General features: G+C 45.5%; 1 protein-coding gene across 4 annotated transcripts in view; it reads right to left on the reverse strand.

Annotated features, from left to right (window-relative positions):
• Positions 1-18,683, reverse strand: part of LOC101912401 (sphingosine-1-phosphate transporter SPNS2) — a 141,593-nt gene that overhangs the window by 18,611 nt on the left and 104,299 nt on the right. For 3 of the 4 annotated variants that reach the window (XM_055797104.1, XM_055797105.1, XM_055797101.1), the window contains 2 exons: positions 14,351-14,449; positions 2,930-3,093 (listed from right to left, as the gene is read on the reverse strand). In XM_055797104.1, coding sequence (XP_055653079.1) covers positions 2,930-3,093; positions 14,351-14,449 — 263 coding nt within the window. Of the gene's footprint in view, positions 1-711; positions 2,368-2,929; positions 3,094-14,350; positions 14,450-18,683 lie in introns of those variants that run through there. The other variant, XM_055797103.1, reaches the window with a different exon arrangement.

Consider the following 18,683-nt stretch of genomic DNA (forward strand, 5'->3'; position numbering starts at 1 on the left):
ACTGCAGAGGGAAATCAAGGCATCTTGAAAAAGCAATTCTCCTGTACTCAGCAAGTAATAGGTAGGATGGCCGGGAGGGCTGGCCAGGGAGAAAGCTGTCCTTGCCAGAGGTGTGCAATGCCAAGCGCAGATGGCCGGTCACATAGGTGGGAGCTGGACGTTGGATTTGGCATCCAGCACGGAGTTTTAAGCTTCTGATAGCAAAACGCTCTGTTGTCTCTTCTCTCAAGGCAAGCACGTAGTTAATAACAAACAAATCCCCCCCACCCCGTCTCCAACTTCTTCCGAGGAGACCACTGAACCCGTAGTCTTGGTAGGGCTAGCGGCAGACGGGACGCAGTCGACGCACACGGCATAAAGACACTGTCTTACTGCTCAGTAACGTGTCAAACTCGAATCAAGCTGCGCTCTCCAGGAATCTGACTGTAGGATGCCAGGGTATTTTTAACATGGGAGTGGGCATATCCCAGAAATACGGCACTAGGAGTCATTTGAGAGAAATTATTTTGTCAACCATTATTTACGACAACTGTTCTCCTTCTGTATCTGAGCCGGTTTGTAACACAAAAGATTCGTGGCTGAATAATATAAAATTCATGAACAAATGTGAATCAGACAGACCAGGTAAGGGAAGGATGCTAAGACCAACAAAACCAGGACTGAAGCCTGAAGATGTTTCTTCGAAAAGCAGACCAGTGCCTGCCTGGGAAGCTGGTATGCTTTGGACATGAGCCGAGTACAACCAAATCTGCTCAGACTAGATGGCAACAGACAGAAATAAACACTTTTATGCAGGAAAAAGCAGAGCTGTGGGATATGGTCTCCCTCCCACAGTAACACTAATGAAAAGCTGATGTTCTGGGGCACTAAACCAAACCTGTAGAACACACCAGCGCTGGCACCCAAGCAGAGTCAACCAGTTAGTGACCTGCAGTGCCTCCTGAGCAAGGCCTCTTCCTTCAGCACTGCACGGGAGCTGTGATACCAGTGGCACGCCACAGTGCCTTGCCCAGCTGGGGTTAGACATGCTGATAAAGATGGGAATGACCTGGAATTCATCAGTGCCTGAATAGTGAAATCCTCCTTCACCACCTGAGATGCTGTCATGGCACGCTGGCAACACACATGGTGCAATATCACGTATCTCCACCGTAATTATAAGTGGAGTGAGCACTCTCCCCTCGGAATACAGTGAAGACAAACACCGAAGTTCTCCTGGAAAAAGGGGAGGGTCCTGGGGAAAGGCTAATGCTATGGCTACACGAGGAGCATTTTATCTGCTGCAATGTATCACTGCCCTGGCACCAAACGGAACTTTCAGCTCCTCGCAGCAAAAAAAGCCACCCTGAGCACCTAGAAACTTCCATTCACCTGGCCATGTCCCCACGGGATCACTATTTAGACTTGCATGTGCAGCTTATGTGCACAGTTAGAGAAATGGGACTGGAAGGCAGCCAGAGAGCAGCTCCCATCTTCCTCCTCAGGACCAAGCCAGGAAGGCCTTCAGAAACACAGGACAGCTTCCATGTCTCCAAATAATCTGCTGTAGCATTTAACTTTCTTTTTTTTTTTTTTTTTTTTTTGCCCCCCTCCTCTTAGGAAGTCCTTCCTAACATCTAATCTCTGATTTCACTTTTTGCAATTCAAAGGCCTTACATGCAGATAACAAACCAGGGCACACACCAGTCATGTCCCATCTCCAAAGCCACGCTGAAGTTCAGCTGAGCAGGACTTAACCTCCTCACAAGACACACGATGAGGTCCTGCTTTTAACACAATGCTTAAAGATCTCATCATAGGAAGAATGCATATATCCAAAGGCACCAGGAGGCAGGAAACCTTTCCCTTCTCTGGTATTTGCGGCGTGTTAGTAAAAGGAAAGTGGAACTGCACTCACAGGGCACTTACAGCTACAGCACCATCTGTGCCACCGCTTCCAAACCTCTTGCATCCATCTGATACGATGGCGTGAGCCAGAAAGTACCACCCAAACTGTTCACGCACTTATGCCAGCCTCCAAACACCTTATTTTCATTCGAGTTGTGCCACGTCTAGCGACAGGGCCCTCCTCCTGGAGGTACTGCAAGGCACACACGTCGCTCTGTCTGCAGAATCGCCACAGCCTGTTGTCTGCGTTGTACCTCTGCGTGTCTCCCATTCTCCCACTGGGAGAAAGGCAAAGGCAATTTAGAGCCAACACCAGCCTAGTCACCTACCCACATATTCAGCATGAGATTATACATAGATACTCTTATTTTTCGACAATTATGAGAAAGAGACTAACCCCAGAAGTTTGTATGTCATGTGGAAGCGTCTTCCGAATTACTGTAGTTGCCAACCGTGAGGTGGTCCGAATTGGTTTCTTTACTGAAAAACAGTAGCTTTTTTTTTACAAGCTGCAATAAGGGACTGGGAAAGACTATCTTTATTACAGCAACCCTTGAGCACGTATGTCCCCACGCACGGCCTTCTTCTTGCCTGCTGTTCTTGTGTACTGGGGGCAGTAAGCAGGGCACAGGGGGCTGAGATGGGACTGTGGGCTCAACGCTGACCACCAAGCTCTGTAAAGCATCCCTTGCTCTTCACCTAGCAGTCCGCCGGTCCCACTCACCACAGATGGCCTGGGCTGTGACATGCTCACGCAAGGGTAAAAGGGGCCTGTGACCTCAACTCCCGTGCTCCCCTCCAGGCCGTACGGCCAACAACAGAGCTCCACCAGAGCAGAAGCGTGTAAAGGATGCTCAGCCAGCATGACCCAAGCCCCTGTGCTTCGTGCAGCCTCATGCGCTCTGCTGAGCCCAAGTTCTTAATGCACAACGCAACATCCTTTACCTGGAAGGACCAAGGCCAGGGAAAGAGGACAAGCATAACGTTCAAGAGAGAAAACAGGCTGCAGTACCTCCCCATTTGCAATTGCCAGGTTACTCACTGTTGTTCAGCTTTGGCTCGGTCACTTAGGAAGAAGAGGGCTGTGGCCAGGAAAAACATCCCTCCTAGGACAACGACAAACGGGCAGAGCATGAGTGCGTACCCCAAGCTGAGGAACTCCCAGACTGGGGACTCCTTTGTGCTTTGTCGTATCAGGTCCGAGATCTAGGAGAGATGGGCAAAAAAATTAGTCACTTAGATGAAAAAGAGACACAGTAACAGTGAAGGGAACAGGATTCCCTAAACAACCACCCACTGAACATGTGCACGAGGTTTAAAATGGAACAGCGTGTTCAGTAAAAGCCGAATATCCCTTGCATGCCTCAGCCTTCCGCATGCCACTCTGGAACTTGGGCAACTTATGCTGTGAGCAGCTTGGCAGGGCTGCCTCCTCTCCCTGTCGCTCTTCTGGCCTGATCTATTATTCTTCCCACAGCCCTTTCCATCTTCTCCCTGGCTGCTTCAGTGACAGCATCCGTGGGTGTCTAACCTCGCTGTACTGACCAAGTCTCCTGGAGCGCAGGCAGAGCTGCGCTGGCGCTGCTCAGTGGGTAAGGGAGCCATCAATCTTCTTCAATTTCTGTCAAGTCCCTCTTACCCCCGCCCCTTACCTACTTTTCAGCAAAACAAGGTATTAAACTCCATTTCTCTGTGTTGGGTGGGAAGAGGGAAATGTTTTTCATGGAACAAAAAACCAGATCCCATCTGATTTTCAGAAACAGAACTCAGACGTGGGTTTTTTTACCCCCGTGTCTGAGGAATGGGCCATTCCTCTTCTAACCTCCTAAGCTTGCTGCACTTTGAGTGTGACTGTGAGCAAGACGTGACAGTGCCCCGCAGGCTCAGGCAAGGTCTGTTGCAAAGAGGCTGCGCTCACACCGAAGAACCACACGCCACCGGGTTTCTGAGCCCAGGCAACCTGCACCTTCTGACAGCCAAAAAAAGCAAAATTATGGGGAAGGGAACACAAGTTTGCACTTACACCAAGGAGCAGCGACATCCCCTGGCACTATTCAGTTCATTATTAAAAGCTTTTGCTAAAACTCAGTAATATTTAATCACTGTCTGTAGCTAAAACAATCACATTTTTATCTTTGCTGTCTGGCACACAACTTGACTCTCCATAAATCCAACAGAGTGGTAGCAGCAGTAGGGGTGAGTCTCAAAACATAGGGTATTTAATTGTCCAGCTCTGGTTTTATCTGTGACTTTTTTGTTGAAGCAGAAATACTAGTTTATACCAAAAGACTGCAGGGAATTTGCAACATAAAATCCTACTGCTGTGCACGCACGCAAATCGGTTCCAGAAATAGTCGGAGCTTGTGCAGCAACTTCTAAACTGCTACATTACTGCTAATGGAAAAGGTGGTGTCAGACACAAACTACAAGCAAAACCTGACATTCAAGGCTTCAGTCTTGACAACCGAGTAAGGAAATGTCACGTTCACAGCCCTGCAGCCCCCTGCAGCGACCTTGAAGGTAAACATGGGTGAAGAGATGCCTCAGCAGAGGCCAAGCGCAACAAGAGGTCACAGAAGGATGACACTCGTGGGGAGCCACATGAACAGATCGCAGGGTGCTTTCACGGGAAGGCTCTGGAGCATCGGTGAGCTCAGAGCCTTAATATCCATCCTACAGCTCAGCCTGGCCCCTGCTACAGCTACGGGAAGGAGAAGTGGCCAGCCCGATGCTGGAGGTGAAACCACCGCACCCGAAATTGCAGCAGGCTGTCTTTCAGCATGGAGCATTCTCATGGAGAGAGGAGAGAATAAATGCTGGAAGAGTGTATCTACAAGAAGAACTGAAGGTTTTTAGCCAGACTTCTCTGGTTTATTCCCTGCCCTAGAAAGGAGGAGGAGAAAATTTCAGTTTGGGATATAGCTAAGGAGGTGTTCCTGTCCTCTCCAAGAGAACTGTATTCACGGTGTGTAATGCACACAAGGAAAAACCAGTGTTACAAACAAGTCTTATGGGAGAAATGATAGTTAAAAAAAAAGTCCTTAGACTGAAGGCAAATAGCAGTGGCTATTAGTCTGTGAGACTTAATTTAAAAATAGCAACAAGACTTGAATGTGAGAAGAACGCACCTACAGGAAATTAGCAGAACACGCACTGCACCCAGAAGACAGGGACATCAGCTAGTAATTTATTCCCTCTTGCATCCAGACACCTTAATTCCCAGTATTTCCCTTACTCTTAATTACGAACCAAAATTTGGCATTGAATCAGCTCCTGTGTGCAACAGCCAGAATTGAGGCTATTCTAAAATAGAAATTTAGAAATTCTAAACCCCTTTTCACTTTTGGGAATAAACGCAATTATCTTCCAAAAGGACCAGACAATAAATCCCTCAAAAAATTGACATGATAAATCAGAGTAGAGAATGAAAAGCCAGGCATGTGCTTCCAACTGCTTTCTCTTATGGATGACATGACATTCTAGGCTGAAACTAGCTTTGAAAACGTAAAGCCTCCAACAAACAAAACTCCCAAATGCAGCTTGCCCCCCACCTTCCCTTCTAAGGCATCACGTTGACCCTTTATACCAACAAATCACGTTAATATTGAATCTGCTACCTATTCCATTTTTAACCAAACTTAACCTGTAAGTGCGTATTTTAGAAAAAGCAGTGCTGCCTCCCATCCAAGATACAACTTTTCCTACCAAGCCAGCTGGGCTTTCTCATCTGGGTTTTATACAATCCTCTCGCCCATGCCTGCATCTCCCAACTCCAGAACATTATCAGGGCCCACGTATGTTTTGCTGTTAACAGTCACTAGTCCCTGTTGTTTTGTTCCACTCGGTTACAAGTCACCTGCTAAGACTGAAACTTTGGCATCTCCTCTCAAAAGGACACAGGACATAATTACAGACTTAGACTCCAAGAACGACATACGGTTTGCCAAATGGTCTGCTCTGGACTGCCAATTTCGGGGGTTTCCAGACTCCTTGCAATGGCAGCACCCCGAGTTGTCTAACTGTGATCTGGCAGGATCCAAGCTAGCGATATATTTGGTGTCTTCTCTCTGTCATGAGTAACAGAAAGTGGGGATTGCATGCACAGTCAGTGCCAGTTCTTCAGCGTGGAGTCGTGCGTGGGATTCCTTTCTTTGTCCTGCCAATTGGTAGGTGGCAAAAATCGTCAAAGCCTTTGCCCAAAACGTGGGGGTGGAAAATCGGTAAGGAAGCCCTGCTGCTGCTTTGCAGTCTAATCAAAGGTCTTTGGTAACACCCTAACTACGAAAGTTCACGTCTTCTTTTCCCTCACCGTGGAACATAGATCTCAGACCAAGAAGAATGACTTTGCTAAATATACTGGTGGCATTTTTACAGCCAAATACAAATGGCATGTATTCAGCTGGTGGCAGCCAACTGGATGGAGTCCACCTAGAGAAAATGCCCATTTTCTGGAGAACTAACTGTATAGCTGCAGCAGGCATGATCCAAAACCCCCAAATCTCCGACAGTGTCTCAATCTGAGTGCAGAAGACAACGAAGGAAAAGAGGGAAGCTCCATTACCTTTCTTGGGAAGCATGTGCTATGGTTTTTGGAACACTGGACAGGCTATTGAGGAAATAAAAGCTCAGGTGGGCTGAAGCCCTAGCAAGACAGCTTGCTTTTGTGTTGCTGTCCCTCCTGAACAGCTTAGGCAGCTAAACTGATTTACTAATTAGCCAATGTAACGGTAACAACATCTTTGAAATCATCAGTTCATCTACCTGGTCTCATTGCCAAGTCAACATCTCAATTCCTCTGCAATTGCTTGATTTTTCTAAATTTCTGACGTTGCCTCTTGGGCACAAATCTTGCTACATAAAAGGCTATTTCTACTGCAGTATCTGGCACAAATACCTGACTTTCATGATTACCAATTTGATGCAAGCCAGGTTCTCCCTGGCTCCTCTCTTCAGTACAGTTCCTTAACACAGTACTCCCTGTAACCCCACAGCATCACCACAACGGTTTGGGGTTCACCCGCTCTGAATTCAGAGATTCATGTGAAAGGTTTCTTTGCTTGTTTTTAAAAATCTAATACAAATGCAAATGAGGACTAGAAACCTAAAATAAGGGATTTTATAATGTAAAAGTAAACAAGTTACTGGGCCTGAGCACAAGCATTTATACTGTGCTAAATGGCATGAGAAACACATTATGAGAAGAGGAAGTGAACCTGGTTATTTTACAATATTTGTTCAGAAAACTGCACAAAGGTAAAAGCAATTATAGTCTAAAAGTTATTTCAATTTTAACCTCTGCATGTTTGGATGCTGGAGGAGAAAAGAAGTGAAACATCCTTTTAATCTCAACTGTGTCCTTTTGGGATCGCAAACTAATGTAATACTCAGCTGGTGGCAACATCAGTACCCTGCATCAGTGCGTGGTACCCGAGTTTGCCCCAGCAATACTCACAACAAGGATTCCTGCCCTGCTCCCCTGTGGCAGGCTCACCTGTTCATGCCCTTGTACCCTCTCCCAGGATTACCGAGCTGCATTAAATAAGTGCTGCTTGCTTGGAAAGGCGGCGCTAAATTTAAAGAATCAAGGGTTCTGCTTGAAATGGTAGGAAATGGACCTTGTACATCTCTTGGTGCTAAAGCAACATTTGCCTCCAGACAACATTTGCCCTGGAGAGGGTTGAAAGTCTATTTTCTTCATGTTGTAAACTCCATTTCTCTCCAGGTCTGGTCTGCCACAGATTTTCTAAGTTAACGCTGGGCTTTCTCCCAGGGGAGAACGTTCCCCCCAGGGGAACGTGGAATCGAGGAACACAGCTCACATGACAGGGCAGAGGTCCTTAAACATGTAGGAATGGGGGTGCCCACTTACATGTAGAAATCAGGTCTGTGGCACAGGACCACTGTTTGGGAGCACACCCTTTAGCAGCATCCCTGTCTCCCACCTCCCCTTGCAGCACAGGCCCCTTCCCTGGCAGAATATTCCAGGAGGAGGTCATTCCCCCATGCTGCAGAAGCTGGACAAAGGTGCTCAGCACCAGGAAAACTCTGTGTCTGTACTGGGAGTGTGCAGGGTCCTCAGCAGCTCAGAGAAAGAAGCCACTGATTTAATGAGGTTTTTAGTGCCCACAAGTGACAGAGCAGATGGGACAGAGCTTGAAATACTTGAGTGAAACAACAATCAGCCCTGGATTTCTGGCCTTTCCTTAATGAGATACTTTTACATACTTTAAACGTCCATTTATCAAAAATACTGAGAACCTGCAGTTCTAATCAAAGTCACAGGAAATAACAGGTGCACAGCAGCTCTGGCAAAAAACCAGAACAGGCTGGGAACCCTTGGCAAAGAGCATTTTATGTATGGGAAGTAATTTGGTTTTTTAGGGCAGATTTAAATCTTGTCTGTTGCTGAGTCATCAGAAATTGGAAGCTTGTTAGCTCATTGCAATGAGGAGATAAATCCTATGTGGATTGGTCTCCAGGTGCTTAATTCTCCCCTTTTTTTGCAGCTGACAGCCACGTCAAAGATTGGCCTTTCCATGCACTATGGAAAAGGCTTTTACTTACTCAGCTCAGCCAGGACCAGAGAAATCCTCAACTTGAAGTTGCTGCTTGAAGAAACCATTAGTAAGGATGAGGGGCCGGGGGGCTCCCTTCCTCACAGTATTTCCCTGACACACGTACATCAGATGTTGGACTGCAAGGGTGAGTCCCGTTTTACTCGCCACAACCTGGGTCATCTGCAAGCATGATGGCGGGGGAAACTCTACAGCAGGAGTGATACTGTCAGGGCTACAGCACATCAGTCAAGCTGATGTCTTTACCAGCTGGCACTTGGTAAAGAAAGAACAATTAAAAAATTAACTGTGTATCATATTTCATCTCCATCAGGTGATGGAAGACGCTGCCTATACACTCTTACATATACTATAAATGTTAGAACATGTAACATGCTGCAAAAGGCAACAAGACAGAGACCTCTGTTCCATCCTTAATCCCACAACAGCAGTGGAATATCTCCTGATAGTCCGTGAAACAGAGAGTGATGCTAGGAGAACAGTTTGCATGTTTTTGTTACAGGATGTGCTTGCCATTTTGAACTCCAGTTCATCTCGCACCCTGCTTTGGCAGAAGGGACACTGTTATCACCAGCAAGCACGTAACAGGCCACATCTGAGGAATGGCTGCACAGGTCAGACAGGGACAAAACACCCCGACTGCAGCACTGCGTCGCAACGATCCGCTTTATTCCACTGCCCTGCTTCTAAGTCAGACGGCAGCGGATTTGTGGCCCGTTCTGGTCTAGCAAACTAAACTGGAAAAAGTGTTATTCCAGAGTAAGCACAAGCACAGATTTACTCTGAAGTAGCCATAGCATTTAAAACCACAAAATACAAATTTTCAACTGTAACACATGAATTCCGCTTCCTCAGACAGGCAAGTCTTTACATATAGAACTACCTCCTATACAGATATATTTACTTGGATGAGTAAACACCTTGGAAACCAAATCAACAAAAAGGCTGTCTCCAACTGGGACAAGGCTGTGAAAGCTACACCTCCAGTTACAACTTTCATTAAAGAAGTATCTTAATTGCTGCATTTACTACGGTTTCTCTTGAGCTGCCCCTCATCAAATGCTGATCTGCCTTCCCTGATACTCTGCACCAGTGATAATTAACACTGTTCTGCTAACTGCTTGCTAAAGGAAGGTCATTAACGTTCTTGCTGTTTAAGTAGCTGATGAGATCTAGTTTATCAACCTGGTCACATAAGGAAGGTGGGGAAGGGAGAGAAGTGAAGGGTGACAAGCGACAGGCTTATTCTTAAAATCTTTCCAGGTCCTACTAGGAATGGCACAACCCCCCTTCAAAACAGAACAGCTCAGATTTGCTTACAATTAATGACAAGGTCGCTCCCACCGAGACCTCATTTTCGAGCAGAGACTGTCAAAGGGAAGGCCCTGTTCCGATGCTGGTGATGGCGGGGGTGAGCCAGCATGCCTGGGCACCGCAACCGGCACCATGTTCAGCTGCCGAGGGGCAGCTGTCAGAGCCCCAGCAGCTCGGGGAAGGCTGCCCTTTGTGTTACTGGAGATGGAGAGATGGGGAGAGCTTTGGCACGGCCCTCGGCGCATGGATGCACGATCCGGGACGCCCTCTCTCACACCACCCGGCTGCCAGACCACGGCGCACTGTCCTGATGCTGCTCGGCCGGCGTGGCTGCAGGTTGTGTCCTTTGGGTAAAGCTGAAGCAGCAGCAGCAGCCAAGGAGGTCAGGACAGGTGGGACCCCTACCAGCGGAGTGCAGGGAGGAGCTTTTAGCCCCTCAAAAGGTGCTGGTGGAGGAGAGATGATCTCTGGCCCTTCAAAACACCAGCCTCACATGTTGCTGTTGCCAGGTGGCAAGCAGATACAGACAGGTTTCAATCCCTAGACCTGACGGATGAGGAACTATTTAATAAAGCAGGAAAGTAACAGGAATTAGACGCAAGGACAGCGTGTGCCCACAACAGCAATTCCCCTGGCACAGAGAGAGAGAGCAAAGGCTGCGGTCAATGCCCATTTCTCATCACAACCAGCACTAGAAGCAAGGCAAGGAGGGAAGAGGAAAGCGCTGCTGTGCTTAGATAGGAAGCAAGTGACAGACTTGGAGGAAGGAAAGAAAAAGTACCAAAGCAAGCTCAAAAGAAAAAAAAAATCACTTGTGTGTATTCGTTTCTCCTGAAGCAAGAGTATGTCCGTGAATGGAGGGAGACGGCTGTTTGTGTGAAGGAATAATGTAAACCCTGAGTAGGGAAGGCAGGTTCACGCATGCATGTGCACAGATAAACACAGAATCACCGGCACTTCTTACAATTACTTAATTTTACAGGGCAACAAAGATGTAACCAGAATTAATGATACAAAGAGCTGGAGCTATGATGCAGCCTGAGAAGAGTTAACTGTATTTTCCATTCTGCTGCCACCTCCGCTAAGCTCTTCCAAGTCTGAAATGCTGCCTAGGTATGAGGGCACAGAAGAGGCAGTTAGAAGACCTTTATCTGATACTCAACAGGAGTGGTGGGATTTGGGGTATTGCTCTTAACTTTTCTGTGCTTCAGCAACCATGTCTGCGTAGTGGGACCTTTCAAAAATGGAAAAGTACTACTAAAAAAAGAGGTGTAACGCACTGCACAGGTGAAATTTCTCACTGACTACCTCAAGAATAAAGCACAAAGTTATACTCCAAGTTGTTAAACAGGAATTATTTAAACTCTGCAGGTTATCACAAAGGTCCTGATAAAGTTATTGTTACCTAGGAATAAAAACTGCCTCAGCTACTGAAATATTGCAGCGATGCCTATTTTTATTTGTGAATGAATAGACAGCACTGACTTAATAGTAATTGATCTCAGTCCTTGGCAGGTAGTAAAATGTGATGCAAATTACAGCTGCCACCCTAAACCTGCATTTGCATAACTTCTTTGTAAGTCAGTCTTGAGCTTTTTTCCCCCCAATAAAAGTTACCAATATTTAAAGAGATGTGAAAAATAACAATACACACCTGCCTCCTTCCACCTAGCTTTTAAACACTAACATATATTTGGTGCTTTGGGTGACTGGAAGCACTTGCATTGCGAGATTTGAAAGTGGGGGAGATTACAGAAAAATCTGTCTGACCTTCGCTTATGGCACACCACAGAGCAAGGGAGCAACTGCACACGTGAGGCTACAGCTCTCCAGTACCTTCTATGTGCCACGTGAGGATTGTAAGACCAGTATTACATTTATTGGTATCCAGCAAAGGCTGACAGTTGCCTGTGACAGCTCGGTCCTACAAGGACATGGGTATCTGATTCTTTATTAGGAGCATTGCTAGAGGGAATCTCACTATGAAATCATCAGAACTATGTAAGATTCCAGCCATATTTGATCAAAACACTGCTCATTTAGTGAGGGAGCTGCAGGAGGATTTTGTAAGCAGTCAGAAGAAATGGCTGATCTTCAGGATCTCAGATGAACCCTGAGCGATCTGGAGGCAGAGTTTCACCGATTCCGAGCACGCCTGTTACTGCAGTTCATTTGATTTATCCAGCCTTCTGCTTCCCTCTTTCAAGACCTACACCCTGCTCTTGGTCCGCTTTGTAGTAACTCGGGAGTAACAGCAGCGTGATTTGCCATCCTCAGGCTGGGGATTCCCAGAAGCGCTATGGGAATTAGGTTCCCAGATTTCCCTGAAAGACAACAGGAGCAGGTCGCTCCCACAGACTGCCTTGAAAATCCTCACCATAATCCAAGCCACTTTTGTAACCTGCCCAAGCGAGGTTGCAATCCTGCGTGAAGGTCTCCATCCTGCACCGCAGCTGGATGATTCCAATGACAATCACCTGCAGTTTTTAACGATGGAGATGATTGCTTCTCTTAGCTCTGGTGGAGAAGTTGGCTGTTTGGCCTTTCACTTTAAATAGGATTTGTTTTTCTGTGTTATGTGAAAGCTGCAGTTGACCTTTCAGTCACTGTAGCGTAAGCCAGGCCAGAGGCTACAGAAATGGATGCTGGTGGCTTCCGTGACATGAGTGCTCCACTCCTGCTCTCCTGCCACAGAACCTTGTACTTGAGCAGTCTCCTCCCAAATGAGAACTGCCCAACAAGTACAGCATTAGAAAAGAGTAATTCAAAATAATAATTAATATTTCCCAGTCTAAAGAAAGCCTAACGCAGCTGTTAAATTGGGGTTAAGCATATTTCAGGCAGGCATCCTTAAGTAACTCACAACTTGCTTCATCTCTGAATACCAGAAGGGCACAGCACATTATTTCCTACAACCAAAGTCCTTTTTTTTTTTTTTTTTTTTTTTTTTTAATCTGTGACACTAAAGAGCCCTAGGCAACTTTCAAGATTAATTGCCATCACTTAGGGTCCTTGCCATTCCTCCGGGACATCCCTCTTACATAAGAAAAAGAATGAACATGCAGCAGAGTCACCTGAGACGGCTTTGCCTGCATCTCAGACGCTGCCTCTCATCGCAGCCGCCTGCCTTCACGGCACGCTGGCCTGCTTATTCCATTCTCCTCTTGACATTCCCCATGCTGCCCGCCCTGCACAAGGCAAGTCTCTTCCAGTGATTCCTTTGTTCTTGCCACTTTCAAATAATTTCTAAAATAAAATAATTTCTCTCTGGGTGCCCAGAACATTGAAATAAATAAACAGTAAGCCGAAGTGTACGTATTTATTCTCTTGTGACAGTTCTTGTTTCTTTGATCCGTTCAGCCTTATCTGTATCTGTCTCTTCATGTATGCTTCAGAGGGCTACAGAGCAACTACATAATTTTGGGGAGCTGCCATTCAAGAGGAATTATTGATATGCATTTAAATACATATACACAAAATTAAATATATATACGTAAATACCTATAGATACACACACCAGTGTCTATGGGATGAACAGATGAGAAATGACAGTTTAAAAACCAAAAAATTCCACTCCACAGCACCCAGAAGCAGCTGTGTCACACAGCAGCAGCGAGCTGGAAAAGCACATCAAAGTTCTGTCTCTCAGGTGATGGGACTAGTGAAGATCCCAGTTACATCACTGGAAAACCACAGCACCTTCAACACATGAGCAGCACCGCCGAGGGCTTCATGTGGAAGCTACTACCTTATATAAATGATCGTCTGCGTTCTCCAAAACGCAACGCATCAAACTCCACAGAAGGATCCAAGAGAAAGAAATTACCCCGGTATATCTAGATTTCTTTTCCTCATTAAATTTCTCAGGCCTTACATTTTCAACCATGAATGTTCTCTGATCACCAGCTTTTGGAGCAGGGTCTTTTGTTTCGCTCTGCACTAGGATAGTGGTGGCATAACAAGGGAGATCTCTGGTCAGACCAAGGCCAACAAACAACTGCAGCAGTAATAGAAAGGAATACTACTAATACAAATCCAAAGCATACACATCAAAAAGGAATACTAATAAAAATCCCAAAACATACACACCCATCCTGCCACGGATTTTACACCGTTGTTTCTGATCATACAAAACAGGTTCAACAGATCAGCAGGTCAGAACACCTGCATGTTGCTGCCCATAGATAGATATTTGGTTTATGAGACCAGATTAAGAGTTAAACACACATACACGTGACTCTGTTCCGATTTAATTTCTAATGGACCTACATCCACACCACAGAAGCAACTGCTCTCCCTTTACAGAGCTGTCTTAAGTTTTACGAATGCCCTAGGCTAAAAAGATTTACAAGCTCGCTCCTCATGCCCAAGCAGTCCTTCCAGGTTTGAATTGTGGCCCACCAATAACATACGCACGTAAAATGCTGCATTGCACAGCACTGCCTCCCATTCTGCTGATAAATACAGGCTTGCCTTCCCTAGCATGGTGTAACTCGGCATTTTAGATAAGCAGTTAGTAAACAAAAACAAACATGGGCACAGCAACCCTGCCAAAACCTGCTGTGTGCACTTACAAATCCGATCAGATAAGGACTGCCAGCATCTCCCAGGAGGTGTGAAGTGAAACTCTGCAAGGCCACTGCGGTTGCACGGCGTGTTGGAATGACCACGTACTGCAAAGAGGAAGGGGAAAAAGAAAAAAAAAATATAAGGAAACTGAAGAACCTGTCAACTGTCTTGTATTGCCCACTTTATACCCAGGTCAGGACAAAGTAAACATGCTCCCCCCAATACTGGTGGCAGACAGCCACTGTCCAGTCCATGGGTGGCTCAAACTGGGATGCTCAGCCACCCCTCCTGGCTTTCTAGTACTCCTGAGGGCAGGTGTTGAGGGAAGGAAGCTCTTGCTGGTCTGCACTCCTCTCAGCAGCACTGAATGCATGAGTTTGACTCCCAGCTTTACCCACGAGACACTTTGCTATTGCTCCTCAGCCTGTACATCGCTTGGGTGATGGGGAGAGCAAAGTTCAAGGCTGCCTGCAACACAGAACTGGCTCAGCCCCACCAGCCTTCCAAACAAGGACTCTGCTGTAACCTGGGATATTGTGTTATTTCCATAATAAAGATATGATTTTGTTTCCTAACCCATAAGCAACTGACATCAGTATGAAAGGTCACACATTCTCCCCTCCCACTCCATCTCTAGCCACTCTATATTTTTCTCCAAAAATTGTGATTCCACTTGTGAATAGTGACATAGACACATTTGGAAAAATTTTCCATAGCAAAGACACTGTAGTTTGGTCTCCACTCCTCTAACAGGATATGACACCCTCAACAAGGTTGTGCAGAATCAGTCTGACTACACAGGATCAGTGGAAACACAAATTACTTCCCCATTAAGGAGCCAGAACTCACAGAAAACAAGAGCCCTAACCATGGAAGAGGATGAAAGATTAAAAAAGGAAAAAGAGCAAACCCCTGTCCTGTGGAATGACCTTAATTTTACAACACACATTTAGGAGCAGAAAAAAATAATTGTCTCCTGCATAAAACTTGTGAAAGAAGCTGGCTAAGGACATCTCCATCAAGTCCACATGTCCTGATTTATAAATTGATCCTCTCTTGATTTAAGGGCTGTACATAATGAAGAATTCAATAGGTCTCTAAATCCAAGTGAGCTTTGTTTCCATCTCTAAGCACTGAGTCTTGCTCTGCCTTTTTCTGTTGCTCTGAAAAGCAATCTACCCTGCCAGAAACAACTCTCTTGTTCAGCTGTTTGTAGAGTATGATCCACTTTCTCTCTGATGAGCTGCCTTTGGCCTTTCTTTAGATGACATGCCTTCCTGGACCGAACTTGTTCTTGCATTCCTCTCCTGAAGTCATTTATTAATGAAATGTGACATTTCAGGACTGGCATATCCCCAGCTAAAGACACAGAGAGATCAATCTACCTTAGCTGACTGAGGTAAGGGAGGGCTCACTGCTCAACAGTGACATACGTATCTCAGGGCACAGGATCTGAAGCACTGGTTTCAGTGCTTTAACACTTCATCTGAGGGAAGGGGAGTTGCCCTGCCTGCCGTGGAAAGGGTTAGTCATAAAAAAACGGGAAAGAAAAGAAACAGCATTGAGAAAATCCACACTAGACAAGAACTGATGCCTTTTTGGAACAATCATCTCAGTCCAAGCAGAGACAATTATGAATGATGGGTAAAATTGGATTAAATGCTTTTCCTTAGGGTTTTACCATGTGTTTTCAGAATGACCTGCCAGTTCTTTCAATACTGGTTTCACAAAGCTGCAAATGCACACTGCTAATGCACTTTGATGCCACCTATTAAATGGGTACCCTGTTAAACTCCTGTTGTTCAACAGGACAGCAAAAGATTATTAGATCCACAGCAGCCACCTGAGTGCAGATGTTAGTCACTGTCCTCCTTTTGCATCCAGGAGCTCAAAACAGACTTGAGGGCTCACAGAAATCCCAAGAGGAAAATAAGGTCTAGACTTTATTAGAGACACAGAAACGTACTGAAGGTCACACTGTGCAACTGTAGGACAGCCACACAATTCATTACCATTCCCCAAAGATGCAGGGTAATGGGTGCAACCTGGATAAATTGGACAGAAAAAAAAGAAAAAAAATAATAGATGAGTTATTGTTCTACTTCCCACCTGGCCCCAGCTGGCACAGGTGCAATGGAGAAGCATTCTGCAAGAGCTGTTTCAGAAAGGCCATCTGAGAAGATAAAGTGAAACTCTACATAATTCAAGAGTCCAGAGTTGTATACCTGTGAAACATGGCATTTTAAACTTAAGATTAAAATATTTTTCTTTCTATAAATTTATAATTTTAATAAATCTGCAGAAGAAAGCCTGCCCAGCTCTATATTCTATCAATTTTCTTAGCAAAATGACAAAGGAAATGGCAAATTTGTTAAAAACTTACATTTTCAGGGAATGCCAGTGAAGTGGGACTAACTGGAGAAAGAAATCTGAAGGATACCTGCATCATATGCGTGTGTGCATATATATATATACACACTTATACACATGAATACGCACTCACACATATATTAGACATGTTTCATGTATATCTGTATTATGCATACATATAGCTTTGTGAGTAGCAATACAACTCCCAGCAAGTTTTCGGTGTGCCTAGCTAAAGTTATTGATGGTTGAAACCATCGATATGGTTTGACACTATAAAGTGCTAGAACGCAGTAAATTTAGTCTGGAATTCAAGTGAGAAACATCTCTCCCACCTAAAACCAACCCCTCTAGATGTAGCAAGCAAACGAACATGAGAATTTTCCTCCTCCTCTAAAAAGTTATTTGAAAGGAAAAAAAAAAAAGCTTAAACCAGCATCTCTAAAACACAAAACAATACTCCACCCTATCCCTACTTAAAAAGCATTTTATTCTGATGGAGAGGAAGCAGTTGGTAGGAAACATCTACTGTTCTAGGAAGACAGCAGTAAATTAGAGCTCTAAATGGGCATTTTGATACTAAAATAGGCCTAAATTCAAACCATACATGGCCTGGTTTGAACATCCCACAGAAACTGGAGGTGGGAAAGCCACAGCAGCCAAGGCGGATGTCCGTGGGATCGCCCTGGCTCATCTCTGACTCCAGGTTCAGAGGCAGGCAGCACAGAGGATGGGGAGGGAGGCTGACCAAGCAGCTTTGGCAAACCTCTGCTCTTTAAATAGAGGTTCAGAAAGGCCATGGTTTACTGCTGACATCCCCTTCCTGTAATGAAACCAGCAGAATGAGTCGGTCTGAAATAAGTCAACCAGGAAAGCCAAGGAGAGATCACCCTTCCCCCAGTAAAAGGCCATGCGCCAGAGAGGTAAGTTCTGGTGGTTATGTCTGATCTTTGATAGAAAACTCTGCTCTCCAAAACACTTTGCTGTGCGTTCTGGGCCAAACAGTACTCTGCAGGACAATGCATGCTGGCCTCTTTCAGCACCAGAGGCAAAGACAACACATGCTAAGCCCATGCTAGACATGACAGCCTGGAAACAGTCCAGGTGTCCCTGTTGTAACTGCTGTTCAGAAAAGGCAAAGGCTGTGACGCAGAGACACCAGCCTGAGAGAGACCCTTCCCTCAAACTAGGCAGATGCTGTGCAAAAAATATACTTTTCAATGATGTGAAAGGAGGCTGACCTGGTCTCCAAATTACAGCTCAACAGAGAGCAGTACACATCCATCTGCAACCCTCGGCCCACGGAACTGCTGAGATGCCCCATGGCCCCATCCTTCCCACTTGGTCAGAGCTGCGCCCAAGCTTTGAGGTGGGCTGTCTACCTTCCTTCAGGGCACTCTCACCCTGCCTTGAAATCTAAACCACAGCACTCAGCTTACCAATGTGTGGAGGCACACTGAGAGCAGCAACAATGAGAGCTGGATGTGCGATTTATCTTTGGCTGTAAAACAAGGACAGTATCTTACGCTACATAAATAATTGGGTTTTATTTATCTGGAAGGTAATCAGAACAAAAGCAATGTTCCTCCATGCCTATAGCACAGCTGAAGACCAGTCTATACCTGTTTCAAGCCTAAAGGAAGACTTTGACTCTACAGCATGACATTAAAGCAGCTCCTCCATGGCAGCTCCTGACCACTTAAAAAGAACTAATGTTTTAAAAGAAAAAAAAAATATGCATTTTTTTTTTTATATGGGTGTCAGGACTTTGCATAAACTGGAAGATGGCTTTTCTCAGCAAAGACCTGCAGAGATTGTTATCACAATAGCTGAGGCCCTTTAAATTGCCTACTGGCTCTTACACAGAAATGCCACCAAGCCTCTGTCCATCATCTTTATTTTTGAGACATGCTATAGAGGAAAAATCCCACTATTAGGACCAAACTCCACAAAGTCCCAAGCACTCGGCAT

Source organism: Falco peregrinus, chromosome 2 (genome assembly GCF_023634155.1).
Source record: "Falco peregrinus isolate bFalPer1 chromosome 2, bFalPer1.pri, whole genome shotgun sequence".
NCBI classification, from domain to species: domain Eukaryota; kingdom Metazoa; phylum Chordata; class Aves; order Falconiformes; family Falconidae; genus Falco; species Falco peregrinus.